Below are 22,794 nucleotides of genomic sequence, written 5' to 3'. Positions count from 1 at the left end.
TGAATATTTTTCTAGGGGCAATTTTGTAGGTGGATGTGCATGGCACATGTGTAAGATGTGAGTGGAGAATATTTGCAAGGAAGTGAGTTTGAGAAAATCTTTCACGAACCCCAATAATCTCCCAATAGTGCAGATCCCTATATTGAAAAACAAATCGAAGACTCTACGCTTCATATATTTGTTTCTCCGTTCTTGAACACTATCATATCAAGTGGGTCCATGATCCACAGACATACACTTTTCACGGGGACTAAAACCTGTGATATACTTAACAAACACAATTAGGCCCCTATATGTATATTATATCATCAACAACAAAATATAATCAAGGGCATGATTGCGCTTTTAGTAGCGATTCCATAGAAGGACCTAATGATACGGAGATTCCGCCAAACAACACAAACTTATCAAGAGCTTTGCCATAGGGACAACCTTGAGTACTTTACAAATCAAGGTTGGTCATCTTGTCCATTGAAGGGCAACGATCAAGCGAGATTGCACCAAGAGCAGAGGCTCACCACATTATCATCGACCATCATCACATAGCGGGATCTAACCTAGGCGGCATAATAGAGAGCCGGCGTCAAAGGCGACATGACCATCACGAGGGGCAGCAAACACAGCAACTCTGTCGCGCCATGTGGCACCGTCGCAGACCCCCGCTACTCCAACATTAACAACGCCACCGAGCAATGTCAAAAGGCAGCTCCGACTCGACCTAGGTGTTGTTTTTGGCATCTCCATGACGACCCATAATGCCCGTCGACACCAAGCCAGCCGCACAACCACCACTAACAACATCCCGACACCGGAGCAACCATCAACCTTATCTACGAAGCCGGCCCCAAGACAATGTCTTCAAGAAGGGCCAATCGACAATCTCGGAGAGCCGGGGGTGGAAGGGGACCAACAATGACGCCTCCAAGAAGGCTGCTTGAAGACACCTTGCGGGAAAATCCAGCTTCCCCTGGCTCAAAACTCCTGTAAAAGTTGGTTCGAAAATTCTAATTCCGCAGTCGAAAAAAAAATCGAATCCCTCCATCCCTTGGCTCAAACTCGTGTAAAAGTTGGGGTGGAATTTGTGCGTTTCACGTGACAGTTTGTATTTTTTTTTGTTTCACTCCTCTCCCTCGGGCTCCTACAACTTTATCACTCCCCGCCCCACTCCCCATGGGCGGCGAGAGTGAGAAACCGAGAAAGCAACGGGCCACCTCAACAGCAACGCACCACCCACCCACGCGCTGCGCAACACGAGGAGCAAGCAGCAGCAGCAGGGGAGGCTTCGCACAGTGGACCGCCTCTCTCGCCGCTGGTTGCTAGTGCTAGTGCTGCTGCTGCTGCTTGCGTCGCGTGTTGTCAGCTCCCTGCTCTGCTACGGGCGGTTACTACTAGCCCCTACGCCCAGGCCCCACACACTCCTCCCCCGCCCCGCCCAACAAGAGAAGAGGGAGAGAAGCCGGTTGGTCTCCGTTTCCATTCTCTCTCCCCTCCCTCCCCTTTTCCCCTCCACCGTCCTCTCGCTTCGAGCTCCTTCTCGCTTTCCCCCGTGCGCGGCCCAACGCAGCGCGCCGCTCCAGAAACGGCCAAGGAGGGAGGGATCTTCTCGCCTGAAGGGGCGCGGCGGACGCGTCCTCTCACTGACTCGACCTGCCCTGCGGCAGGGCGCTGCAGGATCATCGATAGGTTTGGAGCCTTGCGGCAGCGGCACAGCAGAGCACGCACGCCTGCCACGCACGAGCGCTCGGAAGGTGCTCCAGTGTCCCGGGGCGGGCCGCCTCCCCGATTCATCCCTTCACTCACTCTCTCGCGCGGCCGGAGCGAGGGGGCTGCAAGGGGAGCATTCGAGCGGTGCGGCGGAGATTGGTTCCCGCCGGCGCCCACGGATTTCCGCCGGAGGTTGGTTCGATTCCCCACCGCTGCCTCAATTTATCTGTGTTTGTTTATTATCTGTGCCTAGCTTCTTCGACGCGCTTGCCTCCCAGTTTCGCGCCGCCTTGCGGTTTCCCGTTTCCCCTTCGATTCCTCCATTTGTTTGAGGGAGCTCGGCGCGGAAGCACGGATGCTCCGGCTGCCCGGCACGCCGCTCACTCTTCCTCTTCGTCGGAGGAGGAGCGCCATGAGCTAGATTATTGCCGTTCGAGCCTTCGAGGTGCCCGGGCGTCCTCTGCCCTCCGCCTCCGCTCCCGATTGGCATCCGTTTAAGGTTTCGGCGGAATTGATTAGCGGTACTTCACGCACGAGATTTGGTTGGTCCTTCCGTTGGTTGGCCTGTTCGCTGGCGCTGGCGGTGCTCACCTGTTTCTTCTGCTCCCCGCATTTTTTTTCCTCGCCGAGGAAAAATCCGCTGGGTTGGGGGAGCGAGGACAAGGACCACCGCCCACATTGATGCCATGATGCGACTTTCTGGTGGTATCTGCTTGTTCCGTGGCGTTTGTTGAGCTTGTCTCCCACCTCCAGCCCCGCCTCCGCCGCCGGGCCGGGTCCCCTGTTTGCTTTGGACCGAATCCACTTCCTTGCAAGCAATGGCATGGCAGCTTTCTCCTTCCCTGCACCACATAATTGAGTTCCTGGCAGCCCCAGTTCTCGCGTAATCCTTTTAAGTGATTGCGCGCTGTTTTGCCATGTTACTGGTACTGTTGGATAGGCGTTCGCATCATTTTCTCCCCTCCTTAGCTATCGTTGTTATCACTGGAATTATTGGGTCACAAGCACCAATGATTCCGTGGAGCCGTCCCTTTTAATAACTATCGATTATTTGACAGCGATGATAGGGGTGTGATTTTTCACTTTGCGTTGTCAATCCATATCTGATAATTAAACTCTGAACGATGGTACTACCGTGGAGAACATGCGGTGAATGTGAGGTTCCTGCTTTAAGTTCCTTGTGACCCAGGTCTCCCTGTAAATACATTCACGAAAAGTTGCAGCCATTACTGTAATCAGGTTCATTGCTTTCACTTTTGAACAGGGGCAGCCGGCCAGGTTGTCCAGCAGTGAATTGATAACTAACTCAGCCACATAGGTTGGTTCTGATTCTTCATACACTTGTGTGATTATCTAACTGCTGAGTCTCTTTGAACATCGCAGAGTAATGCGCTTAAGGAGCTACATCAATGGCGTCGTTGGTGCCCGGTGTCCTCGTCAAGCTCCTTCAGCATATGAACACGGATGTCAAAGTCGCAGGAGAGCATCGGTCGTCCCTTCTTCAGGTCGTCAGCATTGTGCCGGCACTTTCAGGGAGTGATCTTTTCACCAACCAAGGGTTCTACCTCAAGGTGTCCGATTCTTCGCACGCCACATATGTGACCCTTCCCGAGGAACAGCATGATCTCATCTTGAGCGACAAGATTCAGTTAGGGCAGTTCATCCATGTTGATCGCCTTGAGGCGGCCACTCCGGTACCCATCCTTTGGGGAGTTCGGCCAGTTCCTGGCCGTCATCCTTGTGTAGGCAACCCTGAGGACCTTGTGTTAACTAGCTCTTCCAAAGTTGCCGGCAGCAAGAAAGCACAACCGGCCAATGGATCGAAACCAACCAATGGATTGAAAGATGCTGGCGTCTTGTCGCTAGAGAAGGAAAAAAGCAAGTTAGAGAAAATAAATGCTCCCCACAAAACCGTTGGGACAGAAAATAAGAAACCGGTGCTGACCAAATCAAAATCCTCACTGTCAAAACAGGCTTTGAATGGGGTTACTGAGAAGAAGGAAACAGTGAAACCAAAGGCAAGACCTGCTCGTGTTAGATCAACACCTTCATCTCCAACCAGTGTCTATTCTCTACCTGCAACATTTGACAGATTTTCTAGTGATCTAAGACAGAGACATGGGGTAAAAGGACCAGAGAAAGCATCATCTTCTAGGCTCTCCTTGTTAGAAAGGGCAGCTTCAGTTCTGAAGGTCACTACTGCAGGGAGAAGGTCCTCTGCGGTTAACTCAATCAGTAGCTCTGTGCTGGGTATTGGATCAGGGCCAAAGGCATTGCGAAGAAGCTGGGAAGGAGCTGTAGATACAAAAGGGAAAAATAATTCAGACTCAAAGACGACCAAAGCTGACAGGAAACCTGAGAACAGGGGCCCAACGGTATGTACTATTTTTACTACCCTACTGATAGATGCATTTGATGTTTTAATTTTCTGTCATCACCATCTTCTCTTTAGAATAGTATTACCTTTTGTGTTTTTTGGAGAACATGGTGATATGCTATAAACCTATTCATGATATTTATGTAAAGCAACGGAATGTGATGGCACTGTTTCTTTCTATAAACTGATTTTGCTCCAAAGTAACTTTGCTAATCCTGTTGTTCTTATATGCAGACTCCTAGAAGAAAGCCACCAGTGAACGAGAAGGTGACACATAAAGACGACAGTAAGATTCATAACCCTGCTAGAAAGAGCACGTCAAGTGCTCCTGCTCCTCCAGTCGATGCTGACAAAGCACCGAAGAAGCATCCTCCTACTCTAAAGAGGACATCTGGGGGTTTAAGCAACCCAAATGTTACAAATTTGGTTAAGATTCCACCAAACAGCAAAAAACTGACAGATGTCGGCAATTCATGGGCATCACTTCCTCCGTCACTTGCCAAACTAGGAAAGGTATGACTAAGTTCATTGACATGAATACATGATCAGTATGGTTTTATTGTACACTAGAAATTTAGCTATATTGTTTTATCGTACATTAATATGGTGGAAACCATACGCTACCACCAATGTCTATGAATATTGACAAATTCTATCCATTATCTGTGAGAAGTTTGTTGTAAAATGTTTTCGTACCTGATGGTATGTTTTGTGGCATAATTCTGTGACAGGAGCTTCTGAAGTACAGAGAATCGGCGCAGGTGGCTGCTGTTGAAGCCATGCAGGAAGCTTCTGCTGCAGAAAGCTTGCTGAGATGTTTGAGGTACCTTTCTTCCAGACACTGGCCTTGTGATGTGATGATCACAAAAGTTATATTATGTTGTCATTCGTTGCTAAATGACTTCCATTTTCATTTTCTTATTTATTTTTCAGTCAACATAATCTATGGTTTGCACCTCATTTTGGGCAGAACATAGTTTCCAGAAAATAGTGTCTGCATGTTAAATATACTTTGATGGAACCACATGCTTTGCTCATTAAGATAATAGTAGAAGAGAATCTTTTGGTCTGATTGGGTCATACCATAACCTGGCATGTTTTTGCTGGCTTTATCCAAGCATGCACAGATATGGCAGCAAATACAATTCTATTTGGGTATACGCTTCAGCTTATATTAGTTCAAAATTAGCAAATTTTGTGATGGATTCATCTTCACCTGCTAGTACCACATGCCAATGTTTTTGAAATCCTACCACGTCGACAGTTCAACCCAACTATTCATCAAAGACTTGTCCCGTCTGATGAGCTTTATGAGACCCCCAGAGCTCCACATGGCCTGTGGCCGTGGACAGCCTTGACTGCATGTTCCTGTGCTGACCATAACATGCTAGATACAGCACATTATCAGCACACCAGGACAGACTGGTATCCACAATGTTTTTTAGCAAAGCCTGCTGCCGTTCATGTGGCATGCCTCCTTTGCGCTCGCACCTCACAAGGGCGAGGATCATTAATTCCCCGTTGGTATCATGCTCCAAATGTCCCGGGTCTAGCTGTCCTGCATGCTGCCATAATGCTATCAACCCAGCTCGTTTCTGCCCTTTGAGACCCCACCCGTGGTCCGACCCTGCCATCTTTGTGTAGAGATCTGGGTGCTGGTGGAACCTAGCTGCATGGTTTTACCAAACCAGAATTAACTTCCAGAAATTTAAGTACATCTCTCATAAACTGAAAGATTGTGAAAGCTGAAACACAGCTGAAGTTCATAACCATCTTACCGGCGTGCAAAAAATTGTCAATTAGGCTGTGCTAGAAAGTACAAAACTCTACAGGGCAAACGGATCAAATCAAATGGAGGTATTAGCATCCAGGTACAGGGTACGCCCCAAGTAACGAGACGCGCGGCTATTGCTCTATGTTCATGCTGTGTCGCGTAGGGTATTAACCTTGACACTCACAGTGTTTTGGTTTGCATATGGACGACCAATTTTCAGAACTGTGTCTGTTGATGCTGTGTGTGGATGGCCTGCTGTTTACCTATCATTGCACTGTACTTGCACCTGCGTCTTGTTTCCTTCTACCATCATCAACTGGGCAGCTCCACTGTCCTCTACTGTCAATCTCATCATTGCTAATGTACAGCATTTCCAAACCACTGCTGGAAAATGTCAGCATTTCACTCAAATGCTGGAAAATTTTACTGTCTTGTGTGACACAACTGTGTTTGAAAGTAAAATCTTAAATGCACTTGATCTCCTACCCTGCAGGAAAAATGTGACACTATCAACTATCAAGTCCTGGAATTTTTTGCTGATAGGCCTTTACTACGCAGTTACCATACGAGTTGTACATTTTTACAGTGTTATGTTTGTTCTGATTTTGCTTGCATTTTAGTTCTACGTCATGATTTGAGCAATGTGGCGTGATTGATTCTTACTTGGCTTGCTTGTTTTTGTGGGAGCAGCTCGTACGCTGAGGTGAGCTCGACGGCGGAGGAGCAGAACCCGCAGCCGACCGTTGAGCAGTTCCTCGCCCTCCACAGCTCGCTCTCCCGCGCCACGGTGATCACTGACACCCTCACCAAGTCAGCAGTCCCGCCGGAATGCTCAGCGGCCAGCGACGCCGGGACGGTGGTCTCTGCCACGGACGATGAGGCCGCTGCTGCAGTCGCAGCGGAGCGGCAGCGCCGGGCCAAGTCTTGGGTTAACGCTGCGCTCGCCACGGACCTCTCTGGCTTCGGGCTCTACAACCTCAAGCCCGTCCCGGCCACGGTGTCATCGCCGCTGGCGGTGGTCGTCGTTGACGAGTCGGCGAAGCCAGTTGCGGCGTCCCCCAATGCCGTGAAGTCGTTGTCTCCAGCGGCGAAGTCACGGATGTCCCCGGCAAAGGGGAAGCCGAGGACGGGCCCGGGGGCCACGGCAGCCGCGGTGACGCCCGCCCCGCCGGAGTGGGAGAGGGGAGTAGGCGCGGAGGAGAGGGGCCAGCTGGCTCGGCGGCTCGGGGAGGAGTCCCGGGGGTGGTTCCTCGGGTTCGTGGAGCGGTTCCTGGACGCCGACGTGTCGGCAGCGGCGCCGTGGGACCGCGAGCGCGCGGCCAGGATGCTCCCGCAGCTGAAGCGCGTCAACGACTGGCTCGGCGAGATCGGGACGCGCGGCGAGGCGCCGCCGCCGCCGCCGCCGCCGCAGGACGGGGACGAGGTGGCCGCGGCCGCTGCTGCGTCGGCCAACGGCTGCGGCGTGCCCGAGGAGACGATCGAACGGCTGAGGAAGAAGATCTACGAGTTCCTCCTCACCAACGTCGACTCAGCTGCCGCGGTGCTCGGCGGCGCGGCAGCCCCGCCGGCCCCGGCGCCGGTGAGCGGGAAGAAGTCGTGACCCGTGAGGCGGTCAACGCATTGACGTGGTGATTGTGAGGCCCAATTGGGCCTCGTCGCAGCTTTGGATTTGTTTGGGCCAAGGAGAATGGTCTTGGTTTGCTAATGTAGCTTGTAGGGCTTTTGTTGGGCTTTGGTTCCTTTAACCCTCTTCTCCTCTTCCTCTCTTCCCGTTCAAGAAAAAGAAAAGTGATTTGACGAATTGACTTGTATTTATAACTGATGTTTTTCTTTCTCTTGGATTTGTATTTATTGCTGATGTTGATTGGATAGCTTGAATCTAGTTTGCGAGCGATGTCGTTCGATTGGATGACCTCTCTAATTTTCCGAGGCCGGAAAGTGATTTGCGCTTAAATACCAGTGTGTCGTCTGATGATCGTTTCTCTGAGCTGAAAACATTCCAGAAAACAGATGAAAGACTTATTTGGTTGGCATCTCTCCTATGTTTTGGTCTATTTGGAAGTGTAGAAATGCTATTATTTTTAGGGCAAATAAAAATGTTACACTTCGTTAATGAAGAATCTTGGAGAATTATATATCTGCATGGTGATCTCTTGTCATTTTTTTTTAGAATAACAGGGAGAGCTCCCCCAACTCCATTTGTATAAGAAGCCTAAATACCGCTCTTGTCATTTTTTTATAACAGGGAGAGCTCCCCCGACTCCATTTGTATAAGAAGCCTAAATACCGGGTCCGATACAAGGGTCCAAAAACCTTATCGGTGAGGCTAAGATCATGGAACAATGATATCCGATGATCCCGACCTAAAAGTTTTGAGAAGCATTGGGCTTCTTTTGCCTTGATGAAGCCATTTTTTGTTCAAATATTCTCTAGGCCATCATCCTTGGAGTCAGAGGCATGGCACTTCCATACGAGATGTCACATTCCATGTCCTGCACCATGACTTGTGTTTTCATATCTCCAATATCATTCTCATGAATTTCATCTTTTTTCTCCAAGTTATCACCATCTACATCACCAGCCCCCATCTCCATCCATGTAATAACCTTGTTCGACATTGACACCACCATCTTGCTCATCGACTTGGTCACTAACATTCACCTCATATTCATTTTCTTAGTTCATAGCATTGGGGCCACAAATCTAGATCCTACCCTCAACAAGTGGTGCACTTCTAGCTGGGCTCATATCATCACATGCAGAGACACACCTGTTTAAGTCAACATGCAACTGCTTCGCAAAAAAGAATAAGTCAACATCCAACCGAGGGCCTTCGACCTTCGTGGCAAATAATTCGAGAGACTTGTCTTGAGAGGCCGCAACAACCTCTTTGTATGCCCCTCAATCCAGCTCAGAAGTGATAGGCATTGCCTTCATTCGAGAAGTAGGTGTTGGACCAACATTATACATTCCTTATAATTTAAATGAACATTTGTTACTATTCCACAACCTCATCATAACTAGGACTTCTCACAAATACATGACTATCTCCTCAACGGCAACAATCTCGGTGTTGTTACTTAAAAATGTTGCTTTGTCCACAAAATGAACATTAACGATTCTCTCCATCTAAAAGAAATGGCAAGCAATATAATGCATCAATGAAAATTGTATGGAGTAATACCTAAAGTGCATCAAGTAAAAAATATCTAAAATAGGTCACACCCTTACATGTCTTCTTCCCTCTAACATAAACCCTAGCCCTAACCCTAACCCTAGTTCACCCATGGTAACAAATCACAAATATACGACTAACCCTAGTGCTTAGTACGCATCACAAACATCATACTAATCATTATTTCACCACTTGAACAAATGGGATTGAGCGAAATCCCCAAACAAGGGTTTGGATAGGAACAATGCGATCAAAATACACAATTCCAGCCAATCAATCGTGGGAGATGAGAGAAGTTACCTCAAATGATGCCAAGGGGATGGACCATGAACAAATGGCACCGATCTTGTTTGGATTTCTGAGAAGATTCTGTGTGTGTGTGGGGGGGGGGGGGGGCTACAAGTCGGATGGGAGAGGAGGAAGAAAGGTGGCGTAAGTGAGAGGCCCACCCAAGGCTCTGCGACCAATTACCCCTTTAGGGGCAAACATCTAAGGTTGTGACGTTTTGGTTGGGGGTACAACCACCCCCTACGGTGTTTGGTCTCGACCACGCCAGCCTGGTGAACAACAGTTGGCTGGTGGCGAACCAGGGTGCAAACACTATTGATCGTGGCGTTTCCACACAACCGAAACACCATGATGTGTGGCGTTTGCAGAAACAATCATGGGTACGGGCCTCTTTAATTAGCAGGAATTACAAAAAACTGAGATATAATTTTTTCTTTTACGGGATAATGGCCACTTAAATTCTAAAGGATTATCCTACAAGAATTTGAACCAGGTAGTGTCTGAGGTCACAGAAAAAACAAAAGAATTTTAAAGAGAGATCGGTGTGGATACTAGTAGATTTCATATGAAATGTAGTATGACCGACTTCTTAGTAAAAATTCAATAAATCCAATTATACGAATCAAACGACCAACAAAGAAAAAATTACTAGGAATTCTAATCGTCCAAAAATCTCTATCTCTTCTACTTAAAAAGAATGTAAGGCTTAATGTTTCATTTTCTTCCGTGTACGACAATCAATCACCTTAATTTACTAATCTTCCGAATCAATTCCACTTTAATTTACTTATCAAATTTCTCATCAAAATAAAAGTTAAATCGCTGACAGGATTTGGTAAACATTTATTTATAAAAATCGCATTAATATGAGCAGGTAAATCATAAACTAACATGCTACAATATTTATATCCCACCACAACGCCGTGCATTGTCCTATCGTACAAAATTGCTTTGACCTAGAAGCCTCTTCTCCAAGTGTGGAACGATATATTCTCTAAAGAAAAAACACACACGGAAGGATAAACTCTAGTGCTCCGTACTACTGTTTCCCCAGAGAAAACAAATTGGGCGGAATTGGGATGCGGAAGGAGGAGGCAGCCATGTCGGCAGCAACGGGGAAGCCGATCCTGTACAGCAAATGGTTCAGCTCCTGCTCGCACCGGGTTCGGATCGCCCTTAACCTCAAAGGTACGCGTACCAGCTAGCCTAGCTTCTTGATTCTGCCGCATAGGTCACGGGATCACAGATCGCGAGGAGTTATTTCTTATTTTGAGAAGTCTTTTGTGAGGATTATGGATGCTCGATTCTCAAAGCTCTAGCTCAACTTTATCAGTTAGATCCGGGATGAAGAGCTTTTCTTCACTAGTGACGTGATTCAGAGAAAATAGCTCCCAAATTTCGAGCACCAAAGTTCATAGGAGCTGTTTAGATGTTAGTACTTGTACTATTTGCTACTGTATGTACTAATTATACCATTTTCCCCTGTCATAAAGGTGTGGATTTTGAGTACAGAGCGACCAACCCGATGACAGATCCAGGTATACAGCTGAATCTCTGTTCTTTTTTCTTTTACATCGAAAGTGTCACTTGCTCGGAGGGTACCATTTTCGATGGCAAATTAAGCAGTTCTCCGATGTCAATGGTGTAAAGCAAAGCTCCTGTATCAGTAGCATAAATGAAAGTTTGATACCTATTTTCCTGGATCTGAGTACATAAATCTTTGATCCTTTTGTTACTGTGATTCTGTAGAAGTTGCGTTATGTTACGTTTGCTTCATGATGTTTTTTTTTTTGAGTAATTCATGATGTTGTTTCGCTGTTCTTGCTGCTTCCCTCTGTAGATTATGAGAAAATCAATCCTGTTAAGTTTGTCCCAGCATTAGTGGATGGGGATTTTGTTGTTTCCGACTCGTTCGCCATCATTTTGGTAAGCGGCAACTCTTCACTGCATTTTCGAGCTTACAAAATTAACTCTTACAACACTTGTGCAGTGATATATTAGCAATTAACGGGCTTGTTTTGTATTGAGCAGTATATGGAAGACAAGTATCCTCAGTGTCCTCTCTTACCCCGAGATCTGAAAAAGAAAGCTCTTAATTTGCAGGTACTTGTCTTGTCTGCTTAAAATTATATTGGCACGATGGGACTAGTATTTGTCCATACATTTATTGCCAAGGATACCATTGGCAGTTGGCACTTTTTTTGTGTGAGATAAGCACAGAACAATTTGAAGCACTGAAATAAACTTTTGATGTTTATTGGATGAAACTTGTTGTATGTTAACAATTTTACAACAGATGGAGACACCAAACCTATCTTACTTATGTACTTGCTGTTGTTGATTTCACATTTTAGTATGCGCAGTTCATAAAGCATGTTTGTTCCTTGATGCAGATTGCAAGCATAGTGTGTTCAAGCATCCAGCCTCTTCAGAGCCATGCTGTCATCGTGCGCACAGATATAATCTTTAAGTTTTTTCAGGTCAGAATTAAACTTTCCTGTAATTGGAGTGTGATTCTATATGATCTTTTGTAGGGTTCGTATCTTGGCACAATGGACACCAATGAGAGCCTTCAGATGGTTCAACATTATATTGACAAAGGCTTCAGAGGTGCGATTTCTACCACCCAGTTTACCAAATAGTTTAGAAACACTTGCAATTTTCCTCTTACTTCAGTCTCGCGTTCATAATCATATACAACATCCATGTTGGTCTGAACTATCCTCGATAATTTTGTTTCAGCGATTGAGACACTTCTGGAAGGATGTGACAGTAAATATGCCACCGGAGATGAAGTCCAAATGGTGTGTGCTTCGAAGCTCAAACTCAGGCTTTGTTCTTTGATAGTACATAACATGCTGGTCACAGTGAAGAGTGTGCTAAAGTGCTCTACTCACAATCCTACCAACTCTGTTAGTGTAACATCAGCTAAGTAGGTATATATATTGTGGCCATTTTCAGGCAGATGTGTTTTTGGCGCCCCAGATCCACGCTGGTGTGACACGCTTCCAAATCGATATGGTATGTAATGTTACCCTATTCTAAGCTCTCTGTTGCTGAGTATATGACATGCAAATGTGAAATGTCTTGCACTGATTATTCAGAAACCAGCATTATAAGCTTGTATTGATATTTTGTCTGGCAGTCAAAGTACCCTATTTTGGCAAGGCTTCAAGATGCTTACAATGAGCATCCTGCATTTCAAGCCGCACTTCCTGCGAACCAACCAGATGCTCCTCCATCCCAGTGAAGTAATCAGGACCTCGATGACTGTAAGATTTTTCATGTTTGATCGAGATTCTATGATGTAACTTCAAAGTCAGATGTTCATGTAAGCAAAGACCCCTGGATGAGCTTGACGATGTTGCTGTAAAAGTGAATAAATGCAATTTATCATATGTGCTCTTGTAAAATTCTAGTATCAATAAAGAGAAGGAAAGAAAGAAGACGAGTCAAGCTCAAACATTGCCCTGTTAAGCCGAAAGAGACATCATTGGTTAACATATCATTTTGGCCTTATCTTCTCTTTTTGTTCTTTTCTCTACCTCCCCTGCAACAATCAATCATACACCTAGTCCAAGGTGACTTCATCTCCCTGACTTTCTGGGCCCTATATAGTCAATCTGATACTCAGGATTAGGTAGCATCTTCTACTCTTGTCCCCTTGTGCTCACACCTGTTTTCTGCACGGTGCTCTCTATGTTCACATGAGGAGAGGAGAAGGACAATCCCTTCTCCGGCTCTCCATACCAATAAATATAGTCAGATACTGCTGCATCGTCTCCATCTAGTAGTGGAGGAAGAGGAGAAAGGGGTAGCAGTCAGCCATGGCGACGGCCAAGCCCATCCTGTACGGCGCCTGGATCAGCTCTTGCTCTCACCGTGTCCGGATCGCTCTCAATCTCAAAGGTGAGTAGTAAGTGTTGAGGTTTTGGAGCTTCAATAGCTTTGGTTCTTCTTGATTATGTTAACCCCCAGATTAGTTCTAATTCAGCTTCTCCATCCCTATTGTCCTAGACCTAGAGTTGATTATATTATGCTAGGTTCAGAACACTCTTCAGTTGGGAACATTTCAGATGCCACCAGCTGTGTATTTTCTTGGTCTGGAACATGTAGATGAATATCATAATTAAGAATATTGTTGTTCTTTTAGCTTTTGCCTTGTTTCTTTTCTTCAGTTCTTCTCTGTTTTCGTTTTTGGTTTTTGGTTTTCCCTTTGTTTTAGTTTGGGCTGTAGTGTTTGTGCAGCCTCGGCACGTTCTTCTAGTACAAAATGACGCACACTTAGGTGTGTGTTCAAGAAAAATGATTAATGCAGAGCAAACTAGATGTATTACTAAGAATTTCGGTGCACACTTAAACGATAGAAGTTTTAGGATCTTGTTCAGGAAACTGATTAATTTATTCTCTCTATGATGTAGGTGTGGACTACGAGTATAAGGCAGTCAATCCTCGGACAGATCCAGGTACTCAAATTTACCAGATAACATGCCGTATACTAATTATGAAGCCATCTCATCCCCTTTTTTTAAAAAAAAAAAAAATCTCATTTCCGGTTTGCAATTGATGAGAGCTCAAAATGGCAACTGGTCAGAGTTGATGTGATGAATGAAATATGACCGTGTTTAGTTTACATGTAAAATGTGATAGATGTTGCCTCATGATGCCTAATTATGCCTTATTACTAGACTAGTAGCCGCCTAATCCGCAGGGAACTGCGCATAGACCTTTCCTTCCCTGGACATTAGCTTAGTCTGCTATAGCAACTTTGTGCACCATCTTTGATGATGAAAATCTTGGCTTGATCAATGATACAATTGCAATGCATGTTGTACCCACCTATTCCCGATGCTGAAATCTACGGAATGTTGAAAAACGCATAATTTGTATTCTGTTTTAGGAGGAATTCACCGTTATGGATTTCTTATTGCAGACTATGAAAAAATAAACCCGATCAAATACATACCAGCATTGGTAGATGGGGACTTTGTTCTATCTGATTCTCTCGCTATCATATTGGTGAGTCACAGTTCTTGCTTCAGTGGATTAAAGAATATGTTTCTTCAACGTTCCTGTCTCTCTGTTACTAGTTAACAAGTGTCTTTCTTCTGCACTGAGCAGTATCTGGAAGATAAGTATCCTCAGCATCCTCTAGTACCTAAAGATATCAAAACGAAAGGTCTCGATCTTCAGGTATATGTCCGGCTAAAGATCTTCTTTGGTTCTTTTTTTTCTACTAGAAAAAACTCTTCTATAGTTCTACTTCTGTGTCTTGTTAATCACATGAACCATAGTTGTTCAAAACTCTTTTTTCGAACCATAGTTGTTCAGCACACTTATCGATAACTCCATATGGAGTAGCTAATTACATTATTTTCTTGTTGCAGATTGCGAACATAGTTTGCTCAAGCATCCAACCTCTCCAAGGCTACGGCGTAATTGTGGGTTTTTACCGAGAGTTAGCTACCGCTGACAAGATTTCGTCTTAATTTTCAACAATTATTTCAGTACGTGTTTGACAGTGTTTGTGTGTGCAATATTTATATTTGATTACTTTGCAGGGTTTACATGAGGGTAGGTTGAGCCCCGATGAGAGCCTTGAGGTGGTTCAACGTTATATTGACAAGGGCTTCAGAGGTGCGATATTTCGCAACATACTGTCTCCACAGTTATATACCTGCAGATTTGAGAAAAAAGGAATTCAGACTTCCTTTTCTCTTAGACATTCTTCGATCATATGTTCAGTTGTGCTGTTCTGACCCCCGTCGACCATACTTATTATTTGTTCAGTTGACCAAAATAATCTTACTCTTGGTCTGCTCTTATTATTTGTTGCAGCAATAGAAAAGCTCTTGGATGGATGTGACAGCAAATATTGCGTTGGAGATGAAATCCATTTGGTTTGTGTTTCTGAACCTACATACTTCTTCACTGATACTACATGTTTGATGCTTTGCCTTGATCAGTCACCTCGAAATGAACTTCCAAGTCAACATGATTATTACTAAATGTGCTACTACTTACTAATCTTGAACTATATATTTCTGATACATGTACATTTGTGGCCTTGGCAGGGAGATGTGTTTCTAGCCCCACAGATCCATGCCGCCATCAATCGCTTCCAGATTGATATGGTACTCACTTCCTCTCTGATATTCTTTGTCCAAATTAAGATTTCTGCTGCTCTCACCCTACATACTCATCAGAACACCAACAGCAACAAGCTTTCCTTTTCTTGCAGACGAAGTACCCAATCTTGTCGCGACTTCACGACGCGTACATGGAAATCCCGGCATTTCAAGCCGCACTGCCCCAGAATCAGCCAGATGCACCTTCAGCAAAATAATCAAGAAATCAAGCCAGTTACAACTATATGCGTGTAATTTCCACAATAATGAGGAATGTAGTCTGCAATGCATGGAAGAACCTCTCATAAGTCATAACTTATCAGGTTGTCTGAGTGTATACACTTTGGCGTCCATCTCGCCGAGGCGCGCGTACATGCCATGGCGAGCTGCCGGCCGGGCCCCGGCGCCATGTAAATTAATATTGATCGATTCACCACCAGTGAGATTTGGCAAGAAAAAAGAAAGGTGATTTGACGAATTGACCTGTATTTACAACTGATGTTCTCTCTTGGATTTGTATTTACTGCTCGATATTTTTCGCGGGGGATTTATTGCTGATGTTGATTGGGTAAATTCGCTCTGTGTCGCAAGCGGTGCCGTTTCCGTTGGACGGCCCCTGTGATTTTACGAGGCCGGAAAGTGATTTGTGCTTAAATACCATCGATGGATTGATGGTGACCCGCTGTCATTTTCACCGTATTAACAAGTGATCTGTTGGAGAGTAGAGTAGAATTTTGCAGAAACGAAATGGCCCTGAAATTTTCAGATTAATCGGGGAATCGGTTTACCTGTTTTTCTCGTGAGGAGTCAAAATGTGGGACTGCTCAGTCCCGATGCATGCTTGCTTTAGAGAAAGAACTCTCTTCTGGTCGTCATTGGTGGGAGTCGTGCAACGAGGTCACCTGGTCACGTGTGAACCAAGAGCTGGGTGAAGCGTACACAACACAAAAGATTGTTTGGAACATGACAGCGTGAGCTCATTTCTTGTAGCAGTCCACTGGTTATATCTGAACCCTCTGCAAGCTTCGCGCCTATGAGCGACACATCCATCGGGAAAGAAAGAGCGGCACATGTCGCACGAACAGATGAAGCTACGAAGAAGAGCGACATTTGACCTTTTTCAGTTGTTTATATGTTCTTTTTTGTTTTCTTTTTCTTTTTGGGCTTGCGCACAAAGCACGAGCGCCCTATGGAATTAAGCACTTCTTTTGTTGCGCCTTTTTTTTAAGACAAAAGTGAATGCTCTGTCCCGTAGAGGAATTGAAAAAAAAAGCTCTCCTGGACGTGCTAATAGGGTCAGGATATACTTGTTTGTATGATAGGTTGTACCGTGTATGTGCGTATACCTGAGCCCCTGCATTTATACGTGTTAAAAGAAGTGCCCATGCGAATCAACCTGTGGTTGAGATGGTTAGGTGGACAGTGGTATCCTCAACCCATCAGGGTTCAAATCCTGGTGCTCACATTATTTCTGGATTTATTTCAGGATTTTCGGCGATGGCGCCTATGTGGCTTCGTAAATCTCAAGATGATATGCTGGTTTAGTCTCTCGGAGGTGCTCATAGTGTATGCTCGTATATATGAGCGCTTGTGTCTGTACTGATGCTAAAAAAAAAAGTGCCCGTAGAAGAATTCAGACGGTGCCTAAAATTTCCGCTGCCAGAAAAGCGTAAGCAAACTTTGGTGTGCCCCGCACATAAAAAAAACGCGGTTTGGCGGTCCAAGGCCCTCAACGACTGCGGCCGTACGCACTCACACGTCACGCGCGCCTGCGCCTGACGCCGACGACCTCAGCCGCACCCGACCCGCGCCGTCGATCCCGGGGCGGACGCCCCGCGAGGCGCCACGTGGGTCCTCCGCCCCGCAGCAGAGAAGAAGCCCCGCTCCCGCGGTGGGCCCGGGCCCGGCCGAGGCAGCACAATCACAGCCGGCCAACCTCCCCCTCCCTCCCTCCCTCGCTTCTCCCCCACTACTACTTGCCTTCCCCTCCCCGTCTCTCTCCGCCCCCCCCGCGTCTCCATTGCCTTCTCCGTTCCCCCACCCCACGCCTCGTCGGCGGGCGGCGACGCGACGAGACGAGAGCGGCGGCGGCGCCGGCGGAGGCAGGAATGCGGATGTTCTCCAAGGCCTGCTCGCTCGTCGTCTCCTCCCTCCCGCGCTGCTCCTCCTCCGCCCCCGCGGTACGGCGCCTCCTCCCCCTCTCTCCCCTCAACCTTCGATTTCTACGGGATTCCGCGGTGCCGGCCTGGATCTGGGCCGGGGGCTCGCGCCCGTCCGCCGGGGACGCGCTCGATCGCTCTGCGGCACGCTGCAACAACCGCCTCGGCGTTAACGAACGATGGAGGAGCGGGACTCGTGGCGCTTTTGCGATCCGGTCCCTCGGTTCCCGCGTTATCGCCGACACGCCCCCGCAGCGCCCCTGTTTCCACCTAATTTCGTTGGATTAATTTATTTATATGCGGGCATGTGCTGTATGATAGGCGCGCGGCGGGGAGTTGGTGTGGGCGATCTGGCTCTCCGAGTTTGTGTGATTTGGTTCTCTGCTGCGGATTGCGAGCTCTGAAAATATCTGCTGGCTGTGTTGTTTTTTGCAGATTAGGGGCCAGCCGTCGTTGATACCGAGGGTGAGCAGGAAATGGCTCGGGAAGCCGCTCATGTACGGGATCGGCACGCTGCTGGTCATGCCCCTGAGGACCATCCACGGGGTGGGCCGGATGTTCGGCGCCGCGCGCTACCTCTGCAACATGACCAGCGTCTCCTCGTCGCTGCAAATCGAGCTCGTGAGTGCACTGAAACTCTTGAGAGGGTTTAGTTCAATCCCTACATCCCATTTCAGTCAACTGCTACTGAAACTTAGTGCAACTGCTGTGGATGTTTGTCTGTAAATGTAACTTGTGTTCGCTGCATTGACTTGGGCGCGTACAGCAGTAAATTATAAGTTGGGCTGGTCTGGTTTGCTTTAGGAGGCAAGTCAGACAGTCAAAAGTTGTTTATTGAGGGGGACTAGTCATAACCATTTCTGATGAGTTTCTCACAACCACGTGCTGTTGCTAGCAGCATTGCTTTCGGAAAGAAACTATGGTCCATTCTCAGTAGGAAATGGTTCACGTCTCTGAAAAAAGCTTCCTCATATTCTTCTTCCACTCCATCACTTATTGCTTTATTCTGCTTCATTCTTTATCTTGTTGCTCTCTACCCTTTTACCTAACTACCACGATATATCTTCGACATGTTAGACTGCATCTTTGTTGCCAAACCTTATCGAGTGTACTATGGTGGGCCAGATGATGGCCACTTCTCTTTAGTTTGCTCTTGACCCTTCATGTTTGCAGTTTCTTTCAGACACCGGATGTTTATGTTAATATCTGAGCAGCATTACTTGTATTTCTCCAAGACATAACACCTCTTCATACATACAGGCCTTTTCTTTTAAGAGGGAATAGCATGAGCCCGTGAGTGCGTGACTTACACATTTTATTGTTCGCCACAAACAAGCACAGTAGATTGTAGATTGCTGTCTTGCTAAACAAATAAACCTCTGCTGTCTTCGCATTTTATGTATCATCTTTTTTGTGGATGTTTCTTGCTTGCCATTCATACCCTTGAACATCATTTTTTTGTTTCTTAACTATGATCTGCATCCTATGTAGGTACCCTGTCTTCAAGATAACTATGCGTACATCTTGCATGATGTGGATACTGGGACAGTTGGAGTGGTAGACCCTTCTGAGGCGGTGCCTATCATAAACGCATTGGAAAAGAGAAACCAGAACTTGACCTACATATTAAACACCCATCATCACTATGATCATACTGGTGGCAACTTGGAACTGAAGGCGAAATATGGTGCAAAGGTATACAGTTGACTGCCTCCTTTGTTGTTTCTGTCATCCTTTATATTGTTTAGACACTGTGTGAAGCCATAAAAAAATGTGTATTGTTATGATATAAGATGAAGCGGAATCAGATATTATTCCATCAACATTTTGCTATACCAGATATTACTGGAGGGTATAATTTTATAATGAAGTCAGAAGTTTAGTTCTTGAAATGCATTGTCATTGACCTTGAGTGTAAATTGTTCTTAAAGTACTAAATACTTAAAGTACTAAATATAATATATGATGATTCTTTAGTTTAATAGATGGAACGTATTGGCACAAGTTTATTTTCTAGCTTGACATTATGTGTCCGCTGGATGCCCCTGTCGCCGCAAAAATCATAGATCAAGAGAGGAATAATGATATCTTCTGCTTTTCTTCTCTAACATTAATATTTTTACTAGGTAATTGGTTCTGAGAAGGATAAAGATCGAATTCCTGGCATTGACATAACTCTGAGTGAGGGTGACACATGGATGTTTGCGGGTCATCAAGTTCTTGTAATGGAAACTCCTGGTCATACATCAGGTGTGTAACTGCAAATTTCTTATTGTGCTGTATTGGGTTAGCTTTACAGGTGGCTAGTGAAGATTTTCTGCACCCAGGTCCATTTACACCTGTTTATTTTTTAATATATCAAAAATCGCAATAGTACGTTCTCAGAAAAATCTGAAAAACTCATTATGCGCCTTGCGGGATGAAATGTGAACCTCCCAATTTCGAGCGAAAGACAGGAAGGTCCAAAATAGCAGCACTGACAGTACACAGTTTCTTTTTTCTGCCGAGAACTGTAATATTGGTGATTTAAAATTTGCAGTTGCAAGTATCACTCAACATTGTATATATATCTTCTATTTTATTTTATCGAAACTTAAAAATGTGATTAATTGACCCAAGTTTATATGCATCTGGGGTCATCTGATGATGTTGCCACTAGGAGTACCACTTAAAGTTTAAATTTTCTCATTACATTCTAAATTGCTTTCCTTACCTTCTCTTGTGCTCATGTAATATCATCTATGGTTTCTCTTGGTTGATGTTTTATCAAAGTCCAGAAGTAGTGCCGCTGCCCATTATGGAGCATATTTGGAGCTATTATTAAGGCTTCTCATAGTTGTTATGTTGTGTTCCTGGACATGCATATTATTTTTGTTTACAGAATAATTTTCTAATGTGACAAAGTTCTCAAGAAATTCATCCATTCCCTTGTATTTCTATTAGGTCATGTGAGCTTTTATTTCCCTGGATCTGGAGCAATATTTACAGGTGATACCTTGTTTAGTCTATCATGTGGAAAGCTTTTTGAGGGGACTCCAGAACAGGTCAGATATCTCTGTATACATCTATGGTGTATACTCTGTAATAGTTCAAATGCTCATATGTTATGCTCTCTGAGTTTGTTCTACTTCCATGTGCTTTCTGGTTTCCCTATTTGATGTCTGTAATAAAGCTGCTTCCTTGCAACTGTTTTTTCTGCTTCGGAATAAAAGGAACTTATTGCTAAAGAAGTCCTAATTGAGACTAATAAGCATCGGGTTATAGATTCAGAATTTTGAATATAAACTGAACTACTAGAACCATGAGTAATGAAAAAGGTTTAAAAAGATCTGTATGAATAATAATAGCACACTGAATATTGTTGCACTTCCATGTGTTTGAAATGAGGAATAGTTAAATCAAATCTAATTGCTCACGCCTTTCATTGGAATCAGATTATTCACTAAAAAAGCTGAATGGTTGTGGGCTTGTGATAGTTTTTTTGTTTTCAAGTGGCTTGCTCGATTTTCGTTTTCATAGAAGTGTACCTAATGGAGTTCATTGTATGCATCATTGAGACTCATGTATATCACCTTTTTTTCTGACCTTTCTGCAGATGTACTCTTCACTACAAAAAATTGTAGCTCTTCCAGATGTGACAAAGGTGTACTGTGGACATGAATATACTCTGGTGAATGATATTTCCTTTCAAATCTTGCAATTTCTTACACCAGCCTGTTATTTAATTCTGAATGCACCTCTTCACAGAGTAATTCAAGGTTTGCCTTGAGCATAGAACCAGGAAATGAAGAACTTCAGGAATACGCTGCAAGTACAGCTGATCTGCGCAATAAGAATACACCAACGGTAACATAGTTTCTAAAGCCATATGCATTTCTAACTTTCAATACACATCAGTTTGGGCATTTGCTGTTTCTTTTATTTCCGTATTCTTCTGCTGCTTATTCATGAATTTGTTAGTTTAGTTTTAGAATAGGAGATGGCGACACTTTCGGTGAATTGAATAAACATGGATATTTAGGGAGCAATTCTCTGTTGGCAGTTTGTGCATGCGCATCTGTCCTTGCTTCCATGGGAAGTTGGGAACAGTCATGCTTACCTAACCTGTTGGGCTCTCGGATGTCTTGCTTGGGCTAGGGAAAAAAGCTGGGATGTTTTGGTGTCTGCTTTAAAGAACAAAATTTTTGTTTTATTGTTTTTTGCACTTCCCATTAAATTGTTCTTTTCTTTTTGTTGACGTCTAAGAGAATACGATCTGAATACAAGGCACGTAGTTCAAACATTAGGTCATTTTGTATCTCTCACAATTTAGATGATTATTGACATAAATAATAAGCATGATGTGGTATAAATCACAGTTTCAGATTGCATGGTGCACAATTGATTCCAGGAATGGGTTTGTTCAACAATGCTTGACTTTATAAAATTTCTGCGCTTCATGTTCTTCTCCAGGTGCCAACAACAATTGCGAGAGAGAAGCAGTGCAATCCTTTCTTGAGGACCTCAAGTCCAGAGATAAAGAAAAGGCTGTCCATTCCAGATCATTTCGATGATGCACGTGTTCTTGAAGTTATCCGACGGGCGAAGGATAATTTTTGACTAACCACAAAGGAAATTCTCATAAAACGATCACCCAACCATCTCTTCGAAAAGAAGTAGAGTGGACAAAGAACCCCGCAAGACCACAACAGAAGGAACGCAGGGAAGGAAATGTGTATAGCTCGATGTTCCAAAAATGCTTTGGTGAAAATTTGTCTAGCATTGTATGTAGCTTGCGCAGAGTGCTTGTTAATCTGATAGCAGCTGGTGATTCTTTTGTCGACTACAAATAAAATGTGTCCTGTAATCCTCTACCCTGGGAGAGAAAAAAGCTAGTTAGCTGTTTGATAGTGTTCTTCAGTCCTTGCTTCCTAATTTTCTTGCCATTATAATTGTTTTTACCACTCTTGATCGACGTTACACTGGAGAATATTTGCATAATGTGTTGATGTAGATTAGAATTACTGTTGACTGGATCACTCCAGTGTAAAGGTTACAGCAGTATTCTTTTCTTTGATGGCAAACATACCAGACTAGGATTTGACGTCACACATTAGAGAGCGGGTGCTCGGTCATCCATCATGCTTTGGTGATGGATGACAAATCATAAGGACAAGTGTGATGAGTCTTTCCTTTTGAAGCTTGTGCGT

At 44.9% G+C, this 22,794-nt stretch overlaps 4 protein-coding genes across 4 annotated transcripts; all 4 read left to right on the top strand.

The window, feature by feature from the left end:
* Nucleotides 1–1,184: 1,184 nt before the first annotated feature.
* LOC109738359 (uncharacterized) lies at nt 1,185–7,726 on the top strand. Its single transcript, XM_020297455.4, has 5 exons — nt 1,185–1,896; nt 3,088–4,079; nt 4,316–4,594; nt 4,813–4,904; nt 6,546–7,726. The coding sequence occupies exons 2-5, from the start codon at nt 3,114–3,116 to the stop codon at nt 7,453–7,455; spliced, it is 2,247 nt and encodes a 748-aa protein (XP_020153044.1). The 5' UTR covers nt 1,185–1,896; nt 3,088–3,113; the 3' UTR covers nt 7,456–7,726.
* Nucleotides 7,727–10,253: 2,527 nt separating this feature from the next.
* Nucleotides 10,254–12,769, top strand: LOC109738357 (glutathione S-transferase). Its single transcript, XM_020297452.3, has 9 exons — nt 10,254–10,506; nt 10,812–10,856; nt 11,159–11,244; nt 11,350–11,421; nt 11,712–11,765; nt 11,853–11,928; nt 12,061–12,122; nt 12,280–12,339; nt 12,464–12,769. Exons 1-9 carry the CDS (start codon nt 10,398–10,400, stop codon nt 12,566–12,568), a joined length of 669 nt encoding a protein of 222 aa, XP_020153041.1. The 5' UTR covers nt 10,254–10,397; the 3' UTR covers nt 12,569–12,769.
* Nucleotides 12,770–12,947: 178 nt separating this feature from the next.
* Nucleotides 12,948–15,924, top strand: LOC109738358 (glutathione S-transferase). The gene is made up of 9 exons (XM_020297453.4): nt 12,948–13,227; nt 13,740–13,784; nt 14,252–14,337; nt 14,440–14,511; nt 14,706–14,759; nt 14,880–14,955; nt 15,157–15,218; nt 15,393–15,452; nt 15,560–15,924. The coding sequence occupies exons 1-9, from the start codon at nt 13,146–13,148 to the stop codon at nt 15,662–15,664; spliced, it is 642 nt and encodes a 213-aa protein (XP_020153042.1). The 5' UTR covers nt 12,948–13,145; the 3' UTR covers nt 15,665–15,924.
* Nucleotides 15,925–17,356: 1,432 nt separating this feature from the next.
* On the top strand, nt 17,357–22,504 carry LOC109738356 (probable hydroxyacylglutathione hydrolase 2, chloroplastic). The gene is made up of 8 exons (XM_020297451.4): nt 17,357–17,626; nt 18,041–18,226; nt 19,097–19,300; nt 19,732–19,855; nt 20,549–20,649; nt 21,201–21,275; nt 21,353–21,451; nt 22,058–22,504. The coding sequence occupies exons 1-8, from the start codon at nt 17,555–17,557 to the stop codon at nt 22,202–22,204; spliced, it is 1,008 nt and encodes a 335-aa protein (XP_020153040.1). The 5' UTR covers nt 17,357–17,554; the 3' UTR covers nt 22,205–22,504.
* Nucleotides 22,505–22,794: the final 290 nt, after the last annotated feature.

The sequence above is a fragment of the Aegilops tauschii genome, chromosome 5 (genome assembly GCF_002575655.3).
Source record: "Aegilops tauschii subsp. strangulata cultivar AL8/78 chromosome 5, Aet v6.0, whole genome shotgun sequence".
Lineage (NCBI taxonomy): Eukaryota > Viridiplantae > Streptophyta > Magnoliopsida > Poales > Poaceae > Aegilops > Aegilops tauschii.
The sequence above is the reverse complement of the archived record's forward strand: the minus strand, read 5'-3'. Positions and strand labels throughout refer to the sequence as shown.